The 24,385-nt window shown below is 37.4% G+C and overlaps 3 protein-coding genes across 3 annotated transcripts; all 3 read left to right on the forward strand.

Annotated features, from left to right (window-relative positions):
- Positions 1 to 452: 452 nt before the first annotated feature.
- LOC120741476 (apolipoprotein D-like) lies at positions 453 to 2,599 on the forward strand. The gene is made up of 4 exons (XM_040044409.1): positions 453 to 776; positions 868 to 998; positions 1,195 to 1,280; positions 1,871 to 2,599. The coding sequence occupies exons 1-4, from the start codon at positions 666 to 668 to the stop codon at positions 2,101 to 2,103; spliced, it is 561 nt and encodes a 186-aa protein (XP_039900343.1). The 5' UTR covers positions 453 to 665; the 3' UTR covers positions 2,104 to 2,599.
- Positions 2,600 to 9,124: 6,525 nt separating this feature from the next.
- LOC120741455 (apolipoprotein D-like) lies at positions 9,125 to 18,797 on the forward strand. Its single transcript, XM_040044390.1, has 7 exons — positions 9,125 to 9,142; positions 11,114 to 11,162; positions 16,475 to 16,535; positions 17,191 to 17,306; positions 17,383 to 17,519; positions 18,035 to 18,120; positions 18,221 to 18,797. The coding sequence occupies exons 4-7, from the start codon at positions 17,196 to 17,198 to the stop codon at positions 18,445 to 18,447; spliced, it is 561 nt and encodes a 186-aa protein (XP_039900324.1). The 5' UTR covers positions 9,125 to 9,142; positions 11,114 to 11,162; positions 16,475 to 16,535; positions 17,191 to 17,195; the 3' UTR covers positions 18,448 to 18,797.
- Positions 18,798 to 18,909: 112 nt separating this feature from the next.
- On the forward strand, positions 18,910 to 24,167 carry LOC120741458 (apolipoprotein D-like). The gene is made up of 5 exons (XM_040044392.1): positions 18,910 to 19,405; positions 19,609 to 19,724; positions 20,283 to 20,404; positions 21,590 to 21,675; positions 23,772 to 24,167. The coding sequence occupies exons 2-5, from the start codon at positions 19,614 to 19,616 to the stop codon at positions 23,999 to 24,001; spliced, it is 549 nt and encodes a 182-aa protein (XP_039900326.1). The 5' UTR covers positions 18,910 to 19,405; positions 19,609 to 19,613; the 3' UTR covers positions 24,002 to 24,167.
- Positions 24,168 to 24,385: the final 218 nt, after the last annotated feature.

Consider the following 24,385-nt stretch of genomic DNA (forward strand, 5'->3'; position numbering starts at 1 on the left):
GTGAGCTCTATAGGCTTAATCCTAAGCTTGATAATGGTGTGTTGAGAGTGGGAGGTAGGCTTAGTAGAGCAGCTACCAATTCAGTTTTTCTTTCCTTCTAACCTGAAATTCCGATTTAAATATTTTGAGCTTTGTTATTTACATAATGCTGAACATAAGGAGAACCTTGAAAGCTTTCGTGTGAAACCAGAAGAACAGGTGTAGCATTGTGTGATTTTTCTGCAAAGATTGAAAGCCCACACAGAGAGATGAAGAGATTCCTAACATTGCACATTACCTTCAAGTCATTGCTTAAACGACTACAGGCATAAAAACATTATTCAGCAACTCGCATCATAAAATAAGTCTGAGAATAATGTGGGGTGTTTTGTAACCCTTACACTATACACAAGCAACAAGGGTTTATCATTTCTCTTAAAAAAAAAAAAGAAAAAAAAAAGTGATTCCCCTTATTTCATGTCAGAATCGAGGATGTTGTGTTTTGTCTGAAAACTTGTTGAGTGACATATTTTTGATTAATTGGTGTACCACAAGGGTTGCCTGATCAGTACTGACGTGCACATGAGCCCCACCTTGTTAATAACAAAGTGGACACAAACAATGAGCTTTAGGCACACCCGTGCAGCATAACGTCAAGTAATCTTCCCCGATCTCCTGAAGGAAGCATGTCTCCTGTCTACTTTCTCCTCCTGCTGGTCCCTGTGATCTCGGCTCAGACTTTTCACTGGGGTCCCTGCCCTACTCCAAAGGTGCAATCTGACTTCATCCTTGAACCGGTGAGCACAAATAGCATAATATTTTTGGTTTACTGTCTATGTATACTCAGTATATAAAGAGTTTGAACTAATGGCTTGTCTTTGTTTACAGTACCTGGGAGAGTGGTACGAGATTGAGAAGCTGCCTGCTTACTTTGCAATAGGAGAGTGCGTCCGGGCAAACTATTCTATGAGGGAAGATGGGACTGTGCGAGTACTGACCTCTCAGGTGTTAAACGTACGGTAAGTGATGAAGGATTGGGCCATATGCTGATTCAGCAGGGCAAAATTTATCTTTAACTTATTCTGTCTGTCTGCCGGTGTGGCAGATTAGATCAGGAGACTCGTACCACTGTGTTGTCTGTGTGGTAGACTTAAGATTCTGGGAAATAATTAGTCTTTTAATATATAATGTTGTGCACATGTTTGTATGTCTCAGGAATGGCGGTAGGTGGGTTGTAGAGGGGACAGCCAAAGTCATGGAACCAAAAGAACCAGCCAAGCTTGGAGTCCAGTTCACATCTTGTAAGTACCCATCTTATCAACTTCTTTTATAACAGTGTTTTTCTTTATCTGTTTTTGCTTTTCTTTTTTTTCGCTTGCCTTTTATTCTCATAAGGATGATCAGGCTCTTAAAAGTTGTATGGCATGTCTGCATTGGCTTAATTTTTCTTTTGGAAATTGTTGCTTGGTTTAGGCTATAACAAGCTTACTTTCGCACTTTTAAGGACAAGGTGTTGAATGAATAATCTAACACTGCTCGTATGTTAGCATGCTAACAGTAGTATTTACGTTAAAAAACCGTGACACCAAACACGTGATCACTATTCTTACTGTAGCTTGTTAAAAAAAATCAAATGAATGCCCAAATCATCATCATGTAGATTATACTGCCACTTATATAAGTAAAAATTTGACATGAAATCTTTCTGAAAATGTTGTCATGTAATCAAAGTATTATAGTCTATGCTGCCCAAAGAGAGGAGCAAATATGGCTACATAGAAATGTACAATATGTATTGAAGAAATCTCTCTTTACAGCCTGTCAAAATTGTATTGTTTTGTTCATTTTTGTCTGAGTATCTTTGATTTATTTTTTTTTTTTTGGTTTCCAGTTCTTCCCTACTCTCCATACTGGGTTGTGTCGACTGACTACACCACCTATTCTGTAGTGTACTCCTGCACAGACATCTTTAAGAGATTCCATTTCAACTACGCCTGGATTTTCTCACGGTCGCCCACCTTGCCCTGCGTAATTGTGGCTTATGCTAAAAAGCTGCTGAATGAAGAAGGAATCAACACTTCCAAGATGACCTACACAGATCATAACTGTGAATTGTGTAACTGAGGTCTAATACAGATGTTCATTAGAGTTTTCCTTCCTGAATATTTTATATAAACTACTCAGTTTACCTGTATTACTCTGTGGCCTTTTAATCCTTTGAATTCTTTAGGGCCAGAGAATTTTGTCACAATTTTAGTACATTTTTCACTTAAATGTTAAGTTACATCTAAAATATTCATTTGGTACTTTAAAAAGGGGAACCTATATCAGCACGTTAAGGTATTCATTTAAGATATTATTTGATTAACAAACAATGTTTATTTACTTACAATAATCAGTGAAACAAGCTATTTTTGGTAATTAAAAAACTATAAAGCTTCTGTATAAATTAAAGTTACATCCATCATTCAATTGTTTAATCTCTTTTCATTTTTCTGCTAAACATTTTTATAACTGATCGTTGTAATTGGTTGCTAGGGGTTCACTCACCGGTCTCTAGGCCGACAAAGAAAAAAAAAAAAAACAAACTAAGAAAAAGCAAAAAATGCAAAAACAAAAGCCTGACCAATACTATCTGCTTATTTGGAGGTGAAAAGCCAACAAGGTTGGAAGGTATTTAATGTGGAAGATCACAGAAGTGTTTGACAAACTTATAGTCACTAATATTTAGAACACTCATTTGTTCCAAAGTTTGCAAATTTAAAATAATCAATTAAAATGTAGGTTTTCACTGAATGTCTCTGGTTCATAGAAGAAGAAAAATGTATGCTTGTTAGATAAGGAATGTATTTGTTTCATGTTGTTATGCATGCAGGACTATGAGAAATAACAATTCAAAACCATAATGTGGAGCAAACTGAAAGGTTGTCATGGACAGACAGTGCAAGTTCTCTACCAGCAATAACACCGATGCATAACCAAAACATGCTGGTATTTACTGTTATGTTAAAGGTGTTAGAATCACAATATTATAAATATCACACCGTGTGTGTGTGTGCGCGTGCGCATGCATATTTTTTTCCGCAATGCTCGTACTTTGTGATTACTCACCTGATCCACTGACTATATCTTCTGATCATGTGAAGAGAGTTAGCAGTGGGAGACTTTGTACACGGTCTGTAGGCTGCTCACCCAATCAGAAAATGGGCATAGTAGAGCCTTATCTAGAGCCAGTCATCCTCGTGTTTTTTCGAGATATTTATATGAATCTAATCAAACCAGATAATGATTAAGAAGTAGAAACACATGGGATCTGGATAAATTAAATATTTTATTGCTTGTCATAGTTACAGTGTTTTCATAATTTGGGCACGTCAGCTGCTATGTAACAGGAGCTCATACACTCAGTGCCTACCAGCGTCAGACCACCATATGACATCGGTGAACAGTTTAGGCAAGAAAACTTTAATAGCTTCAAAGGGAAATGCACCAAACTGCAATCTTAAAAGTTTGATGTTATTTATTTAAATATGTTATAAAACACGTACAAGTATTTTCTGAATATCAACAGGTGTTTCATGTAATTGAATGATTCTTAATTGTTCTTTTTTTTTTTTTTAATCGTTACACAGTATAGAATAGTGACTGTGAAACCACAAGATCTGGTGTGGCAACATGTGGTATGCAAAACACCCAAAAGGAAACACAGACCTGAACAAAGGAAATATTTCTGACATTTTTACTGGAAAATAAGTTCACGAAAACAAGACCCACATAACTACAATGTGTCATAACTATTACATCTTAATAGGGAACAAGTGAAGCAAAAATGTTGCAAATCAACATTCATAACTTTGTAATATAACTTCTGGTCCCTGTGATCTCAGCTCAGACGCATTAATGGAGTCCCTTTCCTACTACTTCACAGTTGAATTAATAGTACTCTATTTGTGTTTCTCAGGAGTGATGATACGTGGTCCATAAAAGGTATAGCCAAAGTTGTGGATCCCAGCAAAACTTGGAGTCAACTTCTCACCTTGTGTGTAGTTTTCTTATCACCCCTCTTTACAGCTGTAAATATACTGCTTTTGGCACCTTTTCATTTCTTCTTGCTAATTGTCCTTTTTTTTGGTCATTATTACTCTTTTTGTTTTTCTTCTTCGTTTCCTAAGGATAATTAGGCTCTTAAGATCATTACAAACTGATGAAAAAAGACAACAACAAAACAACTAAAACAATATTTTGCCTCACTTATAGGACCTTTGTTTACCTTGTAACCATTCAATAAGCTTTTCTGAACTCATCTTGATTGAAGGCACACACAACAATAACAACATCAGTTAACATGTAATGCAGTAGTTTGTAATGTTTGTAATGTCACTGATATTAAGGGGCTCTAGGTTCAAGTCTGACTTTGGAGGAACAATTCGTACATGGAAAATCAGAACTACATCATCATTTTTTTTTTTTTTTTATTTTTTTTTTAACATCACCGGTTTTATTCAGTGGGAGACCTCGGTGCGAACTGTGAGGAGGCGCTATCTAACCTCTGAAGTGGCTGCAAATTTTACCAGGGTTTTAGACGAATGCCCCCCCGTGATTTTACCTGCACCCTGCGATTTGATTTTTAATCATTTCAACAGCAAACTGAAGAAAAGCCTTGACTCCGTTGCTCCACTCACCACCAAAAAGATTAACGTAAAACACGTATCACCCTGGAGAAACGAAGAAGTCAAAAAACTCAAAATAAATTGCAGGGCAGCAGAAAGGAGGTGGAGGAAAAATAAAAATACTATCAACCATCAAATATTTTGCGAGCAACTTAAAATGTACAATAATACATTAAGGAACTCAAGAAATTCATACTTCGCCAAAATAATCAGTAATAACAAAAATAATCCCAAGGTCCTCTTTTCCACCATAGATCATTTATTTAACCCTGATTTTAACAGCTCCCAAAGAACCCCCACAGACTCACTCTGCGAGCAGTTTGCAGACCACTTCAGGGGAAAAATCAGCGCCATCAGATCTGATGTTTTATCTAATCGCGATATGTTTGTAAACACATCTGAGGGCTCGATTGTACCTGAGGAGACACTGGACAGCTTTGTCCTGGTTAATGCTGAGAACCTTCAGAAAGTTTTCTCCACAGTGAGACCCACCACATGTCTTTTAGATCCAATCCCTTCTTCACTCTTTAAAACACTTTATGGATTTTTTGAAGCTGAGCTTTTATACATGATGAATTGCTCTCTTCAGTTGGGTGTCTTCCCTGCTGCCTTTAAAACGGCGGTGGTGAGGCCCCTTCTGACGAAGAGCAATTTGGATTGTAATGATTTTAATAACTACAGACCTGTATCCAACTTACCATTTTTAAGTAAAATCTTAGAAAAACTTGTTTTTACTCAGATTACTGATTTTCTCAATGATAGACAGATCCTGGAGATATTCCAGTCTGGATTTAGGGTGAACCACAGCACAGAGACGGCTCTCCTAAAGGTTTTAAATGATCTTAGATATAACTGGGACTCCCAAAAGCTCTCAGTCCTGGTGCTACTGGATCTAAGCGCAGCCTTTGATACAGTAGACCACGCTATTCTTTTAAACAGACTGAAACACATGGTGGGCCTCTCTGGTGCTGTACATAACTGGTTCACTTCCTATCTCTCTGACAGAACTTTTATGGTGAGTATGGATACATGCTCCTCTAAGATCCATAGAATGACATGTGGTGTGCCTCAAGGGTCGGTTCTAGGCCCTGTACTTTTTAATTTGTATATGCTCCCTCTCGGCAGTGTCATCAGGAGGCATGGAGTGAACTTCCACAGTTACGCTGATGACACTCAGCTGTACATCTCCGTGTCTCCTGATGACACCAGACCAATGGATGCCCTTTTTAACTGTATCTTAGATATACGATCTTGGATGGCAGAAAACTTTTTACAGCTTAACCAGGACAAAACTGAAGTTTTAATCGTCGGTCCTGAGGCTCAGAGAGAGAAACTCTTGTCTAAATTAGAGGCATTTTCACTATGTCCTTCGCTACAAGTGAAAAACCTGGGTGTTATTTTTGACTCTGAGCTTGGTTTTATCCCACATATTAAACATGTAACCAAAATTGGATTTTATCATCTAAAAAATATAGCCAGAGTCCGCCCTATTCTCTCTCGGGCCAACACAGAGATGCTGATGCATGCTTTTATTACCAGTCGCATTGATTACTGTAATGCCCTGCTCTCTGGTCTTCCTAAGAAGAATATTTCAACTTTACAACTTTTGCAAAACTCGGCAGCTCGTGTGCTGACGAAGACCAGAGGGCGGGCCCACATTACACCGGTTTTAGAATCGCTGCATTGGCTCCCCGTGTGTTTCAGGATCGATTTTAAAGTTCTTTTATTGGTTTTTAAATGTCTTAATGGTCTTGGGCCTTCTTATCTCTCAGATCTGCTTTTACCATACGAACCCTCGCGGACCCTGAGGTCCTCTGGTACTGGCCTTTTAATTGTCCCTAAAGTCAGGACACATACTCACGGAGAGGCAGCTTTTCAGTGGTATGGTCCTCGTCTGTGGAACAGCCTGCCGGAGGAGCTCAGGGCCGCAGAGAACGTACATGTTTTTAAGAACAGGCTCAAGACCCACCTTTTTAATTTAGCTTTTACTTAACGTTTATTTATTTTATGCTTATTTATTCTATCCTGTTATTCTATTATTAATTTAGACTTTACCTAATATTTATTGATTTTATTCTTATTCATTTTTTAATCTTCTTACTCTATTTATATTTATATTGTATCTTGTTCTTATTTATTTTATCATTTTACCCTGTATATATCCTATTGTGTCATATCTCCAGTGTTTCCTCAGAGGGCGCTCTCTGCACCGGGGCTGTGATCGACTGTGGCTGCTGGGTTTCTGGGGGTCCTCTCAGCCTGGCTGGGGGGCTCCTTGGCCTCCCTCCTGCTGTGTGCCCAGCCTGGAGGCTGCGGTCTGTGACCGGCTCCCGGTGCAGACGGCTCCCTGTTATAGTGTTTCCTCACTTGGCTCATGCGAGCCCAGCCCAATTTTTACTCTTTAAGTGTGCGCGTATGTGTGTGTGTGGGGGGGGAAGATATGTGTGTATTCACATCATTTATGTTAATGAGAGTGTGGGGAGTGAGTTGGAGGGTGGGGTGGGCTGCTTTTAACTATGTAAAGCACTTTGTGCTACTTTTTTTTTTTTTTTGTATGAAAAGTGCTTTATAAATAAAGATTGATTGATTGATTGATCATGAGATCTAGAGATCAACAAAAGTCACACCCTTTGGCTGCACCTAGGAATTCTTTTTATGAAAAGTTTTAAACAGAATCAGTGAGAGAAGGCGGCCTTAGCAGAGTTCATTGCCCTCGGGTAACACGACTGTCTTGTTGTTAGCTATGAACTAGTTCTGTTGTTTAGGGCTGAACAGCCCAGTTAGTAGACCTTTGAGGTTGTGCTGAAAAGAATTACACAGTTTTTACTGTTGAACTGTAAAAACTGTGCCATGAACAAAACTTGTGGTTGTACAGTGACTGAATTTCCAATAACAAGGGGCCCGATAACCCAAACTCCCAAAACACGTTTCACAAAAACAAAAATTCTTTCTTTTAGTAGATTTCCATGCACCCTTGAGCATCCTCAAGAGGCTCAAGAGCTGGTTTAGTGTTCTGCAACCAAGACGAATCAGAATTGTTAAGGAATATGAGGAGAATTGGCCACAGAGATGGGCACATTTTAGTATATTAGCGTATAAGTATATGTTCATGACATTGTCCCTGCCTTTTTTGCACCTTAAATGAAATATGAGAAACTAATGATAGTGAAAGATGTCACCACAGTTTTCACTTATTTGATCAATATTTCAATAAATGATTAAGATACTTAAATTTTGGGAAGGAGCTGATAAACTATAAAATATATTATTGTAAAACATCACCATATACTTTGAGTTCCATCAGCATCTAAACATAAATCATCCTGACAGTGTTACTGTTCCTCAAATCAAAGTGCAGTGATGTAGATATGGAAAATTTCCAAGTTCCTTTTGGAAATTCTTTTAGACATTGTCGTTGTGTTAAAGGACATTGACAAAGGGAGAGCTGTTAAGGTGATAGATGATTGCTAGCAGGCTCTATTTGACTAGGTAAAGCTCTAATGTATTTACTACCTTGCCATAAGTCAGTCACTGGTATCCTGCTCTCTCATTTGTAGGCGCCTAAATTGCTGATCTCAAAGTTGAGGAAAGTTGCCTTGGGATCTGCTCACTTTGTGTTGCAAGTAATATTTCCGTCTGTAATCACTACCGAATGTCACTGATTTCGACTCACTGGGAATTGTTTCCTTTGTGGATGAAGCTTTAGTTGTTTAGTCAATATAAAGATGAAGCAACCGACATTAGAAAAGTCTTCAGTCAAGAAATGAACTATTTTCTGAACATGAGAATGTCTGCTGTAATAAGATTACAATATGAAATAAATTATCTCCTGCTAAAAAAGGCTCAGGTGATGTGAGGACAATACCTTAGGAAATTTTTCTAATAATTAAAAAAACCCGATAGGTTTTGTTTGTGTTCAGTTTATCATTTTTCTTTAAAAAACAAAAAGGCGATCAATTTATTCTGCAGTAGATATTGCTTTTTTAATCCTCAGTTTTATTTTGTAAAGCTAGCTCATGATCAATCAAATTTGTACAGCATGCTTCTCTTGATTGATCAGTGTGTGTGTTATCCAGTAAGTACATATTGACTGTGTACCTAAACACAGATGTAAAAAAAAAAAGAAGGAAAGTGTGTATACTGAAGCTATAATGAGCTCTCTTACACAACATAACTTTTGTAATCGAACAAAGAAAGCATGCCTGCTGTCTAACTTCTCCTCCTGCTGCTCCCTGTGATCTCAGTTCAACTTTGAAGTTGCAGCCCGGTTCAAAACCTGTATGACCACAAATTAAAAAACTAATTAAACAAAGCTGTTGTACAGGCTCACCTTCCAGCACATTCACTTCATCAGATGCACATTCTTTCTTTTCCTCGCCTTTGATTGGGTGTGGTGCTTGGCCTTAATTGCACTCACCTGTCACTCGTTATAGAAGGACTGCACTCACCTACCCCTCACTCTTTCCTCATTCCCACATGGGGCGGCAGCTGAGGTATCTCTTTGAGTCTCCTGAGTTCATGTATCGTTTCGAGTTACTTAAATCATACTTTTTGTCCTTTTTAGAGATAGCAGTCCATGTGTGTCTTTCCTTCCTTTACCCATTATTCTAGTGATGGGCAGATGAAGCTTCATGAAGCACTGAAGCTTTTCATCCAATTGGTTCACCCCAGCGCAAAGCTTCTTGAAGCTTCATTTGCTCTAGTAGGACACCTACTGGACGTAAAAATATTAGTTGGCATGAATTTGAAGAGTGTGGCCTTTTGCACACAGCCTGTAAATGTCAACAACAAAACATCTATATTGTATTGATGGCAGTATACTTTGTATATTTATACTGGCAGTATGGAAAATGATCATTTGGAAATGCTTAAAATGGAAATGATCATTTACTGTGAGGTGAGGAGTGGTTGGGGTGTGGACAGTGGTTGTGCTTTTGTAACGTTGAGGTATGGACAGCTACACACTGAGGCTTTGAGCCTCAGTCCTGCCTGTTCACATTTTATTCTGTAAAAACTAAATTTTCACTGCTTTTATGACCTTTTTAGTGGGGAGAACATAGCTAGGATTTAATGATTTAACAAATCTTTTAAATCCTTTGTCCTCCACAATGCCATATGGCTGGGAGTCCTCAATCACCATGCTAACCAGGTCTTCATCTATTTGAGATTGTTCTCCTGAGGAAAGACAATAAAGACAAAGCACAAATATAAATATCACACACGTAACTTATTACAGCTGTATAATATTGTTATATCATTTAGTAACATTACTGCATGCTATATTATCATGGCATTTGATGGCTCACCTGGTCTTGCTCCACAATCGGTGTTCCCCTTATTCTCATGCAAAGCTCTGTAGTGCCTAAGCATGGATGAGGTGTTGTTGTCCCAACTCCCTGGCACATAGCAAACACTTCACCTTGTACAAAAGTAAAGACAGCTTAACATAAATAGCATTGCACCATCAGTATTATGAAAATACATCTTCTGTAGAAATTTACATACCTTGTTGGGAGGAATAAGATCAAAATGTTCCCACACAGGGGAGGACATCCTCCTCTTCTTAGCTGGCTCCATTCTCTCCTGACTTTCTCTCCTCACTCTCCTAAACCTCCAAACTGTCTCCAAACTCTCACTAACCGCAACTCTCCATCAAACACCCACATTTTGAATGAAGTCTGAGGGGTTTATATCGCTGTCATAGCTCGCGGCAAAGTTCGAACCACTTCATGAACCAGTCACGTGATACAGCCGGGCAGCGAGGCTTCGGACGTCATCATTTTCAGCTCCTCCCATAAATGAAGCAAGCCTCGATACGCGCATCGCGGAAACGCCTCCTCCATTACTCGACACAAGCTTCGAAGCCTCGATACAGAACGTCACATCACTACATTATTCAATAAAACGACAAAACCTGTAAATGATTGACTGCTTATTCTCATTCTAATCGGATGAGCCCATGATGACTACTTAAACCCTGAACCTTCCTTCCTCCAAAACAAAAGCTTTAAAAAAAAACCTCATAAATGAATTGTCTTTGTGTATAGTACCTGGGTAAGTTTGATGAGGAGTGACAATAGGTGGACAAAAGAGGGCTAAGGTTATGGACCCCACAAGAACCAGGGAAACTTGGAGTCAGCTTCTCATGTTGCAAACATTTTTTTAATCATCCCCATATGTTTGTCATCTTTTTCAACATACTTTTCATGTTATTGTTCTCCTTGGTTGCTATTTTGTTAAGCATAATTATACACTTGGAGACAGAGCCAGCTAGTTGTTGTTTTGTTTTGTTTTGTTTTTTTTAAACACAAAATGTTTTTTGTTTTGTTTTTGTTTTCTTAAAATAAATGTTGATGTTGTAGCGATTTGGCACATTATAAGTAAAATTGAAGCACACAATCCCGTCGCTACAACATCAACATTTATTTATATACAAAATAAAAATGCTTTTTTCTTTTTTACAGAAAAGACTTGTAACTTCACAAGTCATCACAGTTTACGTGGGTTCATAGGGTAAGTCCTCACCCTTAACCCATAGTGATTCAGCTAATTTCTCAGGGCCTTGGAAGGCTGGCCATATCAGGATACATGTTTGAAAAATACGCTAAATGTAGGATACATGTTTGAAAAAGGATACATGCTTTTAAAAATGTGGTAAAATGCAGGTTACATGTTTTATTAAAGAAAAATCTGGATGCATGTTTGAAAAAATAAGCAGGGTAGCTGTTTGAAAGATACGGTACAATACGTTTTTTGGAAAGAATCAGTGTTTCAGAGAAAACATTAGCAGCCTCCTTTGTAACACTCTGTGACCAACCGTAGCTGCCCGATTTTCAGCACGTCCAACCCCACCAGATTGTGGTATGCCTCGGCGATGGTGTCAAAGACTTTCCTTACCGATTTCAGTTCGTGCAAGAGAGTCTCGTCACCCCTCGTTTCATTCCTTCCATTCAACGTCTGCTGATTGCCCACAACATCAAAATGGACGACGTCAAAGTCCGCACGGTGGCGTGACAACTTGTGTATTAGACACCCTCACTCCAAAAGCATATATCTATATAATTGGAATCTCCAAGAATGTCATCCTAAAACGGCATTCAGGGGGGTTGTTACAGTAAAATAATTTTTTTTCAAAAGTAGTAAAATTTTCATCTGAAAATGTTGAATTTTAGTAAAAACAATGCTTTGTTGCTTGATACTGTCACTACAGACAAAGTGGTTGTTTAAGTCTTTTGTATGAAGCGTTTGAAATGCAATACGTCTCCTTATCAGCTGGAAATATTAAAGCCAGAACTTACAACACGATACTTTTTACTTCATGTACAGGGTTTCCAAAATAAGTTTTATTTCAAGTAAACAAACAAATACATTTGATTCAGGTAAAACAGATCATCACATTTATTCTTGTAAAGGGTTTTCTAAAAGGTTTTATTTCATGTAAAGCGTTTCCAAGGCTGTTAGCCGCGTTGCCCTGTGTTGAACTTATTTACAGTGTGTCAGTAAAGGCCGACATGCACTTCTGGCCCCTGTGTTGAATGAGCCCATGTTGGGTTTGTGAATTTGACACCTTAAGGTTTTGAAGTTGGGGATACATGCTCCTGGTGAGCATAAGATGTCTGATATCAGCTTGACATCTCAGTTATAAATGGAATTCAAAATGTTTTTGGAAGTATGACTAATGTATAATCTGTCTTCTAAGGTAAGCACAACAAGGTCTAGAAGATTATGGGGGACAGTTTACTTCGTGCTATAAAAACACAAACCTTAATCTTTGATCTTCCAACTTTATCTTTCTGTTCTGGTTTTAGAGTCTCTGTTTATTGAGTTGTACTTTGGGAATCACCCTGTAGTGAGACAAGGGTACGCTGGGAGAGAATATGGCATTATACAAGCAGAGTGTTTTGGCTGTATCAGTAGATCTAAGAAATACACCTGTTATTTGTTTTTAAAAAGAGTTAGCTGTGGTGGAGGTTTAATTTATAATTTTTGCATGAACTGTTCAAGAATTACAGACAGCTTTATATATTGATAGTGCAGGCATTTTTTTACTTAAGTAGAAGCATAACTGCTAGCGTCAGAAATACTCAAGTAAAAGTTTGATAATGTATGGGCTCAGAAATGTGCTCAAAGTAAGAAAGTCAAAGTAGTAACCTAGCTGAATATTGTGCTATAATAAAATAATATTAGCAGGTGAGACTACAAACTTAGTCTGGTGGTTGCGCCTGATAGAAAAACAAAACAAACAAACAAACAAACAAAAAACCTATAAACTAACCCCTTGTTTAGAGGTGATTGTCAGTTTGCTGGGTTTTTAGAGACACTGAGAGTGAGAGAGATCATGTTCTACATTACGTTAAAAGTGGTTTTCAGAGCTGTTGATGTATGAAACAGTGTCCATAGAGACATGGATCAACTCTGTTTATGGCATTGAGTGTTAAATTGTTTCAATAAAGCCTGCAAAATTCTTGCATTCATACTGGGGAGCAATGAAAAGTTAGACGTTGGTTGTACTGTTGAAAATCAGTTTCACAAAAACCATGTAAACAGACATGAAGACGAGTGTGTTTATAAAACTAGCGGTAAAGTATGGGAGCTATAAGGCAGGCTGTTTCTGCTATCAAAACAGTTTGTGTTGTTAATCCTGAATGATTCTTGGTCACAACATTTTATTCCACACACATTTGGAAAATCGCATAGTTTGACAATAAATATCCCAGTAAAGACGCTTCATTTCTTAAGAAATATGCAGAGGGAGTGGCCATGAAAACAATGTCACATCACAGAGGCCTATTTCTGTTCAGGAATGTTGTGAATACTTTGAGATTTATATTAATTGCAATTCCTACCTCTACATTTATTTTTTGAAATATATAATTAGCACAGCGTGGCCGTGCAAATTTTTTTTTTTTAGTTTTTATTCCTATCAATGATATTTTCACTTGTTACCTCTGAATTATTGAATCAGACCTAGATGACATGAAATTTTCAGCAAAATTATAATTCAAATACTCCTTTAATTATTGATTATTCTCATTAATTTTCAATCATTTTATATATTTTTCCATAGTATTACATTTGAATTTAACAGATCATTCTCTCACATAACAGACAAATATTTGTGAAATTATGATACATTTCTGAATGTATTTTTACAATCTAAATATGCATATGTACAAAAAATATGTTTAAAAAACAAGTAAATTGTGTTTTACTATATTTACAGTGATGTTATGTTATTTTACCTTTGACATGTAAAATCACAGTCTACTTATGTAAATTGAAGATATTCTAGAAAGACAGTACAAAACTGTAAAATATACAGTAAGATACTTTGACATTACTATTTTTTTGGAACAGTGTACACTTCTTGTAAATAAAAAAAAAAAAAAAAAAAAAAGCTGATTGGAAATGCATAAAAAAACCCCATCCTGCCTTGACTTTCGTTCTGCGAGCACGCACACACACACACACACACACACACACAAAGAGATCATTAATACAAAGGATTGGAGCAGCTTTTTGGATTTTCACTCTTTGATGGATTTAATATGAACAGCCACATAAAATTCATTCAAATTTTTTTGCCTTTGCTTCAGTTAAGATGTGCCTTTAAATCTGTGATACCTGCCTTGTTCAAAAAGTTTACTGACATAGTAAAGAAGTAGCTAGGGAACTCAGTGAGCAGCAATTCCTTAGGGACACTTTCTCAAAGAGGATTTCATCATCTGCAGTTTGTGGGGGGGAAAAAAAGTGCCACATTATAAAACAAATCAATTGATCCACAAATTATGGATGCAGACTCTTTTCAGCTATAGGTGTAAAGGTATACTTCATGCACTTAGCATTGGTGCACGCTTCATATAGGACCGGGTGCTTCCAAAAACAATAGATGAGATGTCGATGGGGGGCGATACACCTGCAGGGCACCTTGCTGTGCAAGTTTAAAACAATGAGGGTGGGGCAGGCTGTTGCTGAGCTCCGGTGTAACTGGCCAAGATAGGCCTAAGGGTCCGCTGTTGCTGGCTACTTCAGAAAATAGGCGAGACCCTGCTCGACTGGTACATCTGCGGGGCTTTTACCTTCTCGAAGAATTACAAAAAGAGCCGATACCGGCCACTAAAAACAACTAGCTGGCTCTGTCTCCATCTAGTTCAACATCCCGAAATCCCGATTTTTAAATAAAATGATCGCATCAACCCGTGAAAGAAACCCCAGTAGATGCGTAAAAAAAACTAGTTAAACTAAAACTAGTGGTTTGATTAAACGAAACGCTTGTGAAAAGGCTGAAATTGCCCATTCAGAAGAAATTGCCATTTTGTGCCGTTTTTATGCTTCCATCACTGCAAGCTGAGACATTGTCAGAATCACAAAATGAGTGTGATTAAAACACTATTACCAACACTTTTGACTAGATGTAAATAAGAAGCATTCCCGCATGTTAATGCACACTGTGAACCAAAACGGCTTCCACCCCTCCACGCTAAAACAAAGAATTGCTTTTAAGAACACATATGTCTGCATAACTGAATGTTGAGACACGCCAAAGCGATAAAAGTAGTTGAATTAAAAACCAATGGTTTGATTAAATTAAAACCCAGTTAAAAACACATGAACTCCCTCTCTGAGCCCTGTGTGTTTCCACACATGAACTCGCATACCCCCAGCACACCTGAACGCGCATGCGCACACGCACGAAACCGATCCAAACAGGTTGTCAAACGGTTTTGGTTGGCCGCTATATTGGACTAGTGCCATCATATTACTACTAGCAGCCATACTGTAAAGAATGTATTCCTGCAAAAGTGACTTTGACATATTCCATTTCTACTACCCAGGGATTTTTGTACAATTGCCCTAACAGCCAACAGAGATGGTCGATTATGCCAAACAATTCACGACTGACGAAGGAATTGACATTTCCAAGATGACACAGAAATCAGAACTGCAGAAATAGGAAATAACTGATATAAGTAATTTTATCTTTTCAGATTTCAGATCTGTACCTGTTTTACTTTGTTGCTGTCTTTTAATGTTTTATGATATCCTGAGAATTTAATAGTTTTTCCACTTAAATTACCAAATTGCATCTTCATCATATCCTCCTTAGAACCAGCCTGCTCATTTACGTCCTTTGTATTGGACATTTGCTTTTGGTCTATTTCTTTTGAGTTATCTTAGCTACCATACTAAGTCCTAATGTACTAAATAGTGGACATCCTGGGCTTTCCATTGATATCTATGTTTTGTAGTTTAACTCAGGGTTAGCTTCTTACTATCTCTGGATATTATAGATTGAACATGACATTGGTTTCATTGCCTAATAGTGTATTTATTATTATTGACAACAACTACAACAAGTCAAATGAGTTGTTCTTGAGATTAAAATTTTTTATTAAGGTTCAGTATAGATTAAAATTTCTTGCACATTAAACAGCAGCTTGGTTTATTTTTATGTTAACTATTATTAACCTTGCAAGTGACAGTGAACTATGATTTATGTAAAGAAGAGAAATGTCAGCTTCAAATAGTTAAGCTGACAGTTTATCTATCATGTAATTTACCTAAAAAAAAAAAAAGGTAAATTTTTCAATAATAGCAAAAAACACATTGCATAATGACAAAGCAAATCTGAGATAAAGTGAGCATTAACACATGAGGCCTGAATGGAAAAAATGTAATCAATAATATTTAACCCTTATCCCAGTGACATTTCACAACAAAAGAATATTCTTGTAACTAGCGATAAGGAGCTGGTGAGTGCTGTTTGACGTGTTGTGGAGGCCAACCTCTGTTCTGTGAACTGTATATAAAATGTTTGTTCCTAGAGCTCACACACTCAGTTTCTCCCAGCCTCGGACCTTCACCTGACATTCGCACACAGCTCAGGTAAGATCTTAAATTACTTTGGTGTTTTTTCTGTTTAAACAGAAAAAACACCAAACTCAATTGAAAATTTGTACTGTTTTAGCAATGTTGATATTTTTAAACACAGTTTTCTGTAATACTAACTCCAGCATTAATTTTCACTCATTTTTATCATTTTTTTTGTGTTATCCTAAATCAGAATGTATTCTGATATCTTTACAGATTGCATTTACCATATGCTTGTTGTCCGTATTAAAATATATATTTTTAATGATTATGACATGGTGCTGAACACATGCTTCGCAGTGTCTCACAGAAAGCATTTCTGAAACCAGGAAAACAGGTGTGACAATATTTGCTACAATAGTTAACCCTCACAGGAATGCAAAACTTTGTTCTGTCGCTTTCTTCTATCTAATTTAATAAATCTGTGACCTTCTAACCAACCATTTCACAACTAAATGGGGAACTTGCTTCAAATCTTAAGAGTGAAGAAAAAATGTTTTGTATTTAGTTTCCGTTAACCTTTCAGTATAAAAGGTGATGACATTTTTCAACTTTAGAAATGGAGAGAGTGAAACACACTCTCTACATGTATTAAAAAGGCTGAATGAACTGAGACGGGTATAACTGCTGCATAACACAACTTCTGCAATTCCCCCTTTATCTTCTAAAGGAACCATGTCTGCTGCTTACCTTCTTCTCCTGTTGGTCCCCGCGATCTCAGCTCAGACTTTTCACTGGGGTGCCTGCCCTATTCCAGAGGTGCAATCTAACTTCACCCTTCAACCGGTGAGCAAAGAGATATATGCATCCAGAGTAAACATTTTTTAGTGCAGAACTCATAGCTGGGTGTTTTTTGTTACAGTACATGGGTAAGTGGTATGAGATTGAAAAGCTGCCCGATATTTTTGGAAGAGGACAGTGCATCAGGGAGGAAAACACCATGATGGAAGATGGGACTGTTCAAGTGTCGTACTCACAGGTGTGGGACCCCCAGAACCAGTAAGTACTGAAGGATCAGGTCGATGGATTGATGACTGGAATATAGGTTAGATGGACTGATACTATTCATTTGTCAGTAGAGTTAGATAAGCTTAGGATAAAGGAGAATAATGCAGGGAAATGCTAGTATAGTTCCGCCTGCAGATATCAAAAAATCCTTTTAACTATGACAACAAAGAAAAAAAGTCTAGTTTCTTGCAGTAGCATTAATGTTGTTGAAGCAATTGGCCGCTGGTAATAGATGGCTAATAATGGATGTGTTTGTCTGCAGGGTGAAACCTTGAACTTTACTTCTAGTGACTTTTCTTTGGATTTGTTCCTAGTGTTGATTTTAATGTTTGCACAAGTATTTTTCTTCTGAAGAGCTGGGTTGAGTAAGAATAAATGCCATGTAATCTATGTTGACAAAAGGCTTAGTGGTGACACACCTCAAGTGAAGTTTTGATTAGGAGCAAATGACATCCTGATATGACACAATGAATAGATTGATGAAATTGCATATTTGTCTCTCTCAGTCAGGGTAAAAGGTGGTACCTGGAAGGGACAGCCAAGGTTATAGACCCACAAGAACCAGCCAAGCTTGGAGTCAACTTCTTGTCTTGTAGGTTCCTCCTTTATCATCTATATATGTATATATATTGTTTTAACTGTTACAACACTACTTTTAACATTTTATTTCTGTTTCTGATCTTTATTCCCAGTTCTTCCTTACACCCCATACTGGGTTCTGTCAACCGACTACACCAACTATAGCATTGCGTACTCCTGCAAAGATGTCTTTGGGATCTTCTACTTTGATTTCGCCTGGATTCTTGCGCGGTCACCCTCTTTGCCTCCACAGATGGTGGATCAGGCCAAGCGGATGCTGATCAGCGGGGGGATCGACATTTCCAATATGACTCCCACAGATCAGAGCTGTAGCGTTTAGCAAGAACTGGCAGAGATGTTCAGTTATTGTAGAGTGTTTTTCTCTCTGAAGGTTTTTTCCTTGATTACCCTACGCCTGTAACTTTTTACATGAGCCATTGTTTTTAAAAAGTACAGTAGTTTTAATATGTTTTGCACATGAACACAGAAATGGTTTGAACTCTGTGTGAGCCGCCTGATAGTTGGAAACTATTCAGTAAAAGCTGTCCTATTTTTAAAGGTTTTGGATTTAATCAGCTAAAGAGTGTTTGCATATCCTTGATTGCATGTAATAATCCATGAAACATGCTGTACTTGGTGTAGGAAAAACTTTGCTAAGATTCTGCTGGCATTAAAGATGAACCGATTAAACACTGGCTTGGCTTACATTCATTATAACTGTCATTAAATGAAGAAAATGCTATACGATCCTGACCCACAGTGAAATAATCGAGGGGCATTTTATTTTTAATAAAGAAAAAAGTATTTGCAATTTCACTGTAATAAAGTGGAAGAAATATCACACATAAATCATCTTTGTTCCTAGCCTCAAATCACAAAGCGGTACAACTGAAGAGCCATCAGTACTGATTTTTCAACTAGTTATTTTATCTGTAAACAATTTAAAGGTGATGAAGAATAATATCATTTATATAATTTCCCTCATTCCAAGGTGGTATCTTCAGGTGTATGACAAACAATTCAAATGAAAATGATAAAGAAATAAATCTGAGCTTAATTCGGGGATGAACCCAGCATTAACACAGCGGTTCCTGAATGAATAACGACATTCATCCTTTCTCACAGTGACAGCACTTTCACCATACAGGAATGTGCGCATGATTACAATTAGTTAAACAGATGTCCTTATGCTGTCCGAGTGACGTAATGCGAAGGCTGACCTGTGTTTGTCTGGAGAGCTCAGACAGTGACCGAGAGCTCAGCCTCTAACTTCCACCTGACATCTGTACAGAGCTCAGGTAAGAACGCTTTAATAACTTTAATAAAATGGAAATGCAACAAACATCTTGAGCATAAAGGTTTATGTTTTAATACCCATAGTGTATCTTTTTACTGAAATTCTAAGTATATTATTAATGCAGCTCTTGCATTATTGCTACTGAAAATATACACTCCTGCAATAGCTCTCGTCTAATGTAACTTCTACCCTAATCTCCTGAAGGAACAATGTCTGGTGTGTGCTTTCTCCTTCTGATGCTCCCTCTGCTATCAGCTCAGACTTATCACTGGGGTCCCTGTCCTACTCCGAAGGTGCAGCCCAACTTTAACCTTCAGCAGGTGAGTACAAACTAAGGCATACACTCCTATAATGGCTTTCCTTCACTGCCTTTCAGTGAAATCCATTAAAAAAATGTTTTAACATATAAAGACCTCCTAAATATAAAGGCTCCTAAATATATATATAGCTGAGCTACTGGGACCTTATAACTACAGTCGTCCTCTCTGATCATCTGATTGGGCTCTTTTACACCCTCTCACACACCCTCTTCTTTTAAATCTAGAGGCTATTGCAATTCTAAACATTGGGTTAGCCTTAGCCTTCTGAAAATTAATTTCTATAGGTTAGCATTTCCTCAAACTTTTTCCCAATATTTTTGGCTTTTGTTCTTCTAATATGTATTTATGTGAGTGCGTATGCAAGAATGAGTGTAAGACCACATGTCTGACCGTGTTTTTTGTGTGCTTGAATATGTACACCTATCTTCAATGTGTGATTTTATGCAAACTGTGAAGCATTTTCTAACTGTGTTTTATTTAATGATATACAAATGAAATAATTATAATTATTAAACAAAGAGTTGCACAGATCTAATGACTTGCCTATGGTTGTTACAGTACCTGGGTAAATGGTATGAGATTGAGAAGCTGCCTGCTCCCTTTGCAAGAGGAAAGTGCATTGAGATAAACTACTCCATTAGGAGAGATGGGACCATCCAGCTGTTGACCTCGCAGATCTAGTAAGTACTATAGCAAAGGATTCTTATTGTTGGTTCGCTTGACACCACATTTCTCTGCAACTTCCATTTTTCTCTTAGCATATACTCTTTTGAAGGAATATTGATACCACTGAAAAGATATCACTCTCATTTGTATGGTTGATATGATGCTGGAGACAAAAATAATTCTACTGTTTCTGGCATAAAAACCGTTGTCTGTGTAAAGAATCAGAAAGAATGCTTTGTTTCAAAACTCATTGTACCAAAAATCATGTTCTTCTCTATGTATGAAATATGTCTGTATATAGTCCCAGATTCAAGAAAGTAAACAGCGTAAAAGTGCTTTAAATCGAAATCCTTTGTTATGGTCAGCAATGGGCAACTCCTCTTATTTGAAAAAAGATTCTTGTTTGAATTAACGTTGCACAGGACTTTTGCCATTTTAGTTTGCCATGTTGCCACAGTGACAAACTTCTCCCAACTTTGATGCAAGTGATGAAAAAGACAGCCAATAGGAGCACAGTATATTGGTGACTCACAGATGACAGGATACAATATAAATTTGAGGATTACTTTCAGAGATTACATCCAGAGCCTGGAATGACAAACAGTTAACCATCGGCTTTAAGTGACAAGTGATGAATAGGTAAGCCAACCCTGAAAAGGAATGCTATTTACATCAATGCACAAGTGAGTGTTAAACATAGGCAAAAGGCATGTGAAACATCAAACAAGTAAAACAAAGGTGATAAGGTCTAAGAGTCAAACATTCCAGGGGAAAGGCAACTGCCATCTGGTTATAGGTATTATGACCAGGATGTTAAAAGCAAAAGATTCCACGAATAGTGAGTCTGTCTCAGTTTCTAGCGTGGTTAGGAAGATACATCTATGTTCAAATCAAAGGGCTTACAGCAGTAGCTCAAAGCACACCTTGGTCCAAGCCGTGATGATGGGTGATTTGATTTTTTTGTGAGTTTTTTTAGACTCCTTCAGGGTGTGTATTGTATGATGAGCAAAAAGTAATAAAGCTGACACTGACCATGGACAACTGACCTAAAGCTGATTGCCGGCACACCCGAGGTGGAGTTTACCTACATGAGGGATTCTGTCTTTCTGTCTGCCACGCCTCCAGCAGCAGATTTTATAATTAGTTGAATTAATAGTTAGTCTGTTTGAAATCTTTGTTGACATATTTTTTCATTTCAGTAAAGATAAGAAGAGGCATGCAGAAGGGACAGGTGTAGTTTCAGACCCACGAGAACCGGCCAAACTGGGAGTCAGTTTCTCATATTGTAAGTACTTATTATCCTTATTTTATCAACTATTTGATGAAACGTTGCGGTATTCCTGCTTTACTGAGATCAAATTGTACGAAGTCTGGTGGTCCTTTGAAATTACATCTTGACATTTGTATTTTTTCATTCAAAAACATTCTGTTGGCTATAATTTGGAGCTGTCCAGTACTTTAGTTGATGACAATATAGTGTGAGATTGTGAGTATACTGACATGCTGATACAAGCATTTGCCTTAAAGCACTGTGATAGGGGAGACCGGGGATAGTTGTAACATTTTTGACATTTCTGTCTGTAAATTGGAGCTCTTTTAAGGTAGTGGATTCAAAATGTAATGCAAAGTATTTACATGTCTCGGCTATTAAATAGTGCAGCTATTTTCTCTGCAGCACAATTACCCATTGCATGGTATGGCCTCAAACACAAAGAGTGAAATGTTACAATTAACCCCATAGTCTGGGTTAGTTGTAACATATCCTGGGGTGAAATGTAACACAATGAAATAAGGGTACTAACAAAACATTAACATGTAATCTTTGTTTATTCAACACATGAATGCACTTAGAGCCATTTATGTAGCTGTGTGTGTGTGTGTGTGTGTGTGACAGAATGCAGAAATCTAGCTTTTGAACATATTCCAACCCCCCAAAAAAGACAAATTATGGAATTTTCTGCAACTGAATATTTCATTAATTTTGGTTGGTCTTCCTTGAGTTTGGCCTCATTGGCTCAGTGGGCATTATAACCTACAACTCTTGCACCAATTTTGAACATAACAATGAAGCTGAACAAATGTAGTTGTTCACCAGCATCGTAATTCCATTACTTTTTATCATGGCTTACCTTGGTGTGGTTTGCAAAGTGCTTCAGAAAGATGAGGAAATCTGTTTCTTGCACCCATCCTGATTTATTTCCACTACCAGTACTTCCTACTGGTCCATCTCTGACACAGTGGTCTGCATAATGTATGTGTGGGAACACAAACAGTGGAGGAATTGTGTTGCCAATGGCATTAACCGCATATACAAATGCGACCAGTGAACCTCTCTCTGCTGATGTCGTTGCCCCAACTTGTTTAATATAAGTTAAAGTAATAGTGTGGTAAGTTGTAACATCTGCATTATTGTTACAACTAACCCAGACTGTTGCTGTTACAACTGACCCAGACTCCTATAGCCATGAACTCGCTAACATTACAGCCAACGGCTAAAACATTAGCACTAAAGACCTACACAGAATATATCCCCATAGACATACAAATAACATAATTTAAGTTTGATGAGTTTAACTGCAAAGCAGATAATGCTATTAGAAATTGAAATACAGTAGAAAAACTTACTTTTTGGCATACAAATTGCTTTTTTTTCGTGTTAAATTGTCTGTGTTTGACAAAATGTGCTGATTTTTCACATGTGATAGCAGAACTGAGTTGGGCATGCACAGGATGAGTCACATCATTTGAAACTTAGCCCTGATTGGAGAAATTGGAAGTGTTACAACTGACCCACGTTACAACTATCCCCGGTCTCCCCTACTGTACAGTTTTACTGTCATGGCTGTAGCCGGTCTTATTTATTGAACCTGTTGTATCATCATGATGTTTTAATTTTGTAATTACCTTGACTAATTTATCAGTGGGCTGATTTTATCAACTCATATTACATATTTGCTGATCTATCAGTGTCAGCATTTTAGCCAATAAAAGAAAAAGAAAAATTAGAGTAAACAAGAGACGGTAGAAACACCCTTCGGACTTGCTATGAATGTTGATGTTGCTTGTTTCTTCCACCAGAGGGCACTATGCTATGTCCCTGTTTGAAACAAACTCGAAAGCCACAAATAAATCAACCAGCAGATCAGAGCAGAGGCAAAGCATAAATAGTTCAATAAAAAAAAACTACACAAAATCTGTTTATGTTTCATTTGTCGGAGAAAAAGAAAAGCAGATTTTTAAGTCACTAAAAATCATATATTTGTCAGGCTCCATAATATTACACATTTAAGTTGGATCAGTTTTATTCAGAAAATCAATATAGAGATTCTCCTTTGGAAAAATGTTTGTTTTTTATACATTTTTTTTTCTCTTTGTTCTCAGTCACTCCATATGTGCCATACTGGGTTCTGACTACTGACTATACCAGCTTGTCTGTCGTGTACTCCTGCACAGACATCCTTCGCATATTCCATTTCAACTACAGCTGGATTCTTGCCCGGTCGCCCTATCTGCCTCCAGAGACTGTGCATTACGCCAAACAGCTGCTAATTGATGAAGGAATCGACATTTTCAGGATGACACACACAGATCAGAACTGCAAGGATAAATAATAACCAATAGACACGTTCAGTTATTCCTCTCTTATGAACTCATCCCATTTCAATATATCTGTTTTTAACTGTTGCTGCCTTTTGAAAAGACATGTAAACTCTAAATAAAATGATCACTAAGTTAAAGTGTTAAAATTGTACAAAGGAGTTAAGTAACCCATTATTTATTAATTATTCCAAGAAAAAAAAAAAAAAAAAAAAAAAAAAAAAATATATATATATATATATATATATATATAGACAAATATGAAGGAAAAAAAAACAGCAGGACACTCAAATATAGAGAAAAGTTGAGGAAAAGGTAAAACAAAGACAAGAACATGAAAAAGTGCCTAAAAGACAAATAACTACAACACTGAGGAAAAAAAGATAGAGGAGATGATA

Source organism: Simochromis diagramma, unplaced genomic scaffold (assembly GCF_900408965.1).
Source record: "Simochromis diagramma unplaced genomic scaffold, fSimDia1.1 OVJJ01000602.1, whole genome shotgun sequence".
NCBI classification, from domain to species: domain Eukaryota; kingdom Metazoa; phylum Chordata; class Actinopteri; order Cichliformes; family Cichlidae; genus Simochromis; species Simochromis diagramma.

Excerpts from the sequence above, each read along its gene's own strand:
- LOC120741476 (XM_040044409.1), top strand. The coding sequence starts at position 666 with ATGTCTCCTGTCTACTTTCTCCTCCTGCTGGTCCCTGTGATCTCGGCT. Across the intron at positions 777-867 it reads CTGACTTCATCCTTGAACCG|TACCTGGGAGAGTGGTACGA; the intron begins GTGAGCACAAAT and ends CTTTGTTTACAG. Across the intron at positions 1,281-1,870 it reads TGGAGTCCAGTTCACATCTT|TTCTTCCCTACTCTCCATAC; the intron begins GTAAGTACCCAT and ends TTTGGTTTCCAG.
- LOC120741455 (XM_040044390.1), top strand. The coding sequence starts at position 17,196 with ATGTCTGCTGCTTACCTTCTTCTCCTGTTGGTCCCCGCGATCTCAGCT. Across the intron at positions 17,307-17,382 it reads CTAACTTCACCCTTCAACCG|TACATGGGTAAGTGGTATGA; the intron begins GTGAGCAAAGAG and ends TTTTTGTTACAG. Across the intron at positions 18,121-18,220 it reads TGGAGTCAACTTCTTGTCTT|TTCTTCCTTACACCCCATAC; the intron begins GTAGGTTCCTCC and ends CTTTATTCCCAG.
- LOC120741458 (XM_040044392.1), top strand. The coding sequence starts at position 19,614 with ATGTCTGGTGTGTGCTTTCTCCTTCTGATGCTCCCTCTGCTATCAGCT. Across the intron at positions 19,725-20,282 it reads CCAACTTTAACCTTCAGCAG|TACCTGGGTAAATGGTATGA; the intron begins GTGAGTACAAAC and ends TGGTTGTTACAG. Across the intron at positions 21,676-23,771 it reads GGGAGTCAGTTTCTCATATT|TCACTCCATATGTGCCATAC; the intron begins GTAAGTACTTAT and ends CTTTGTTCTCAG.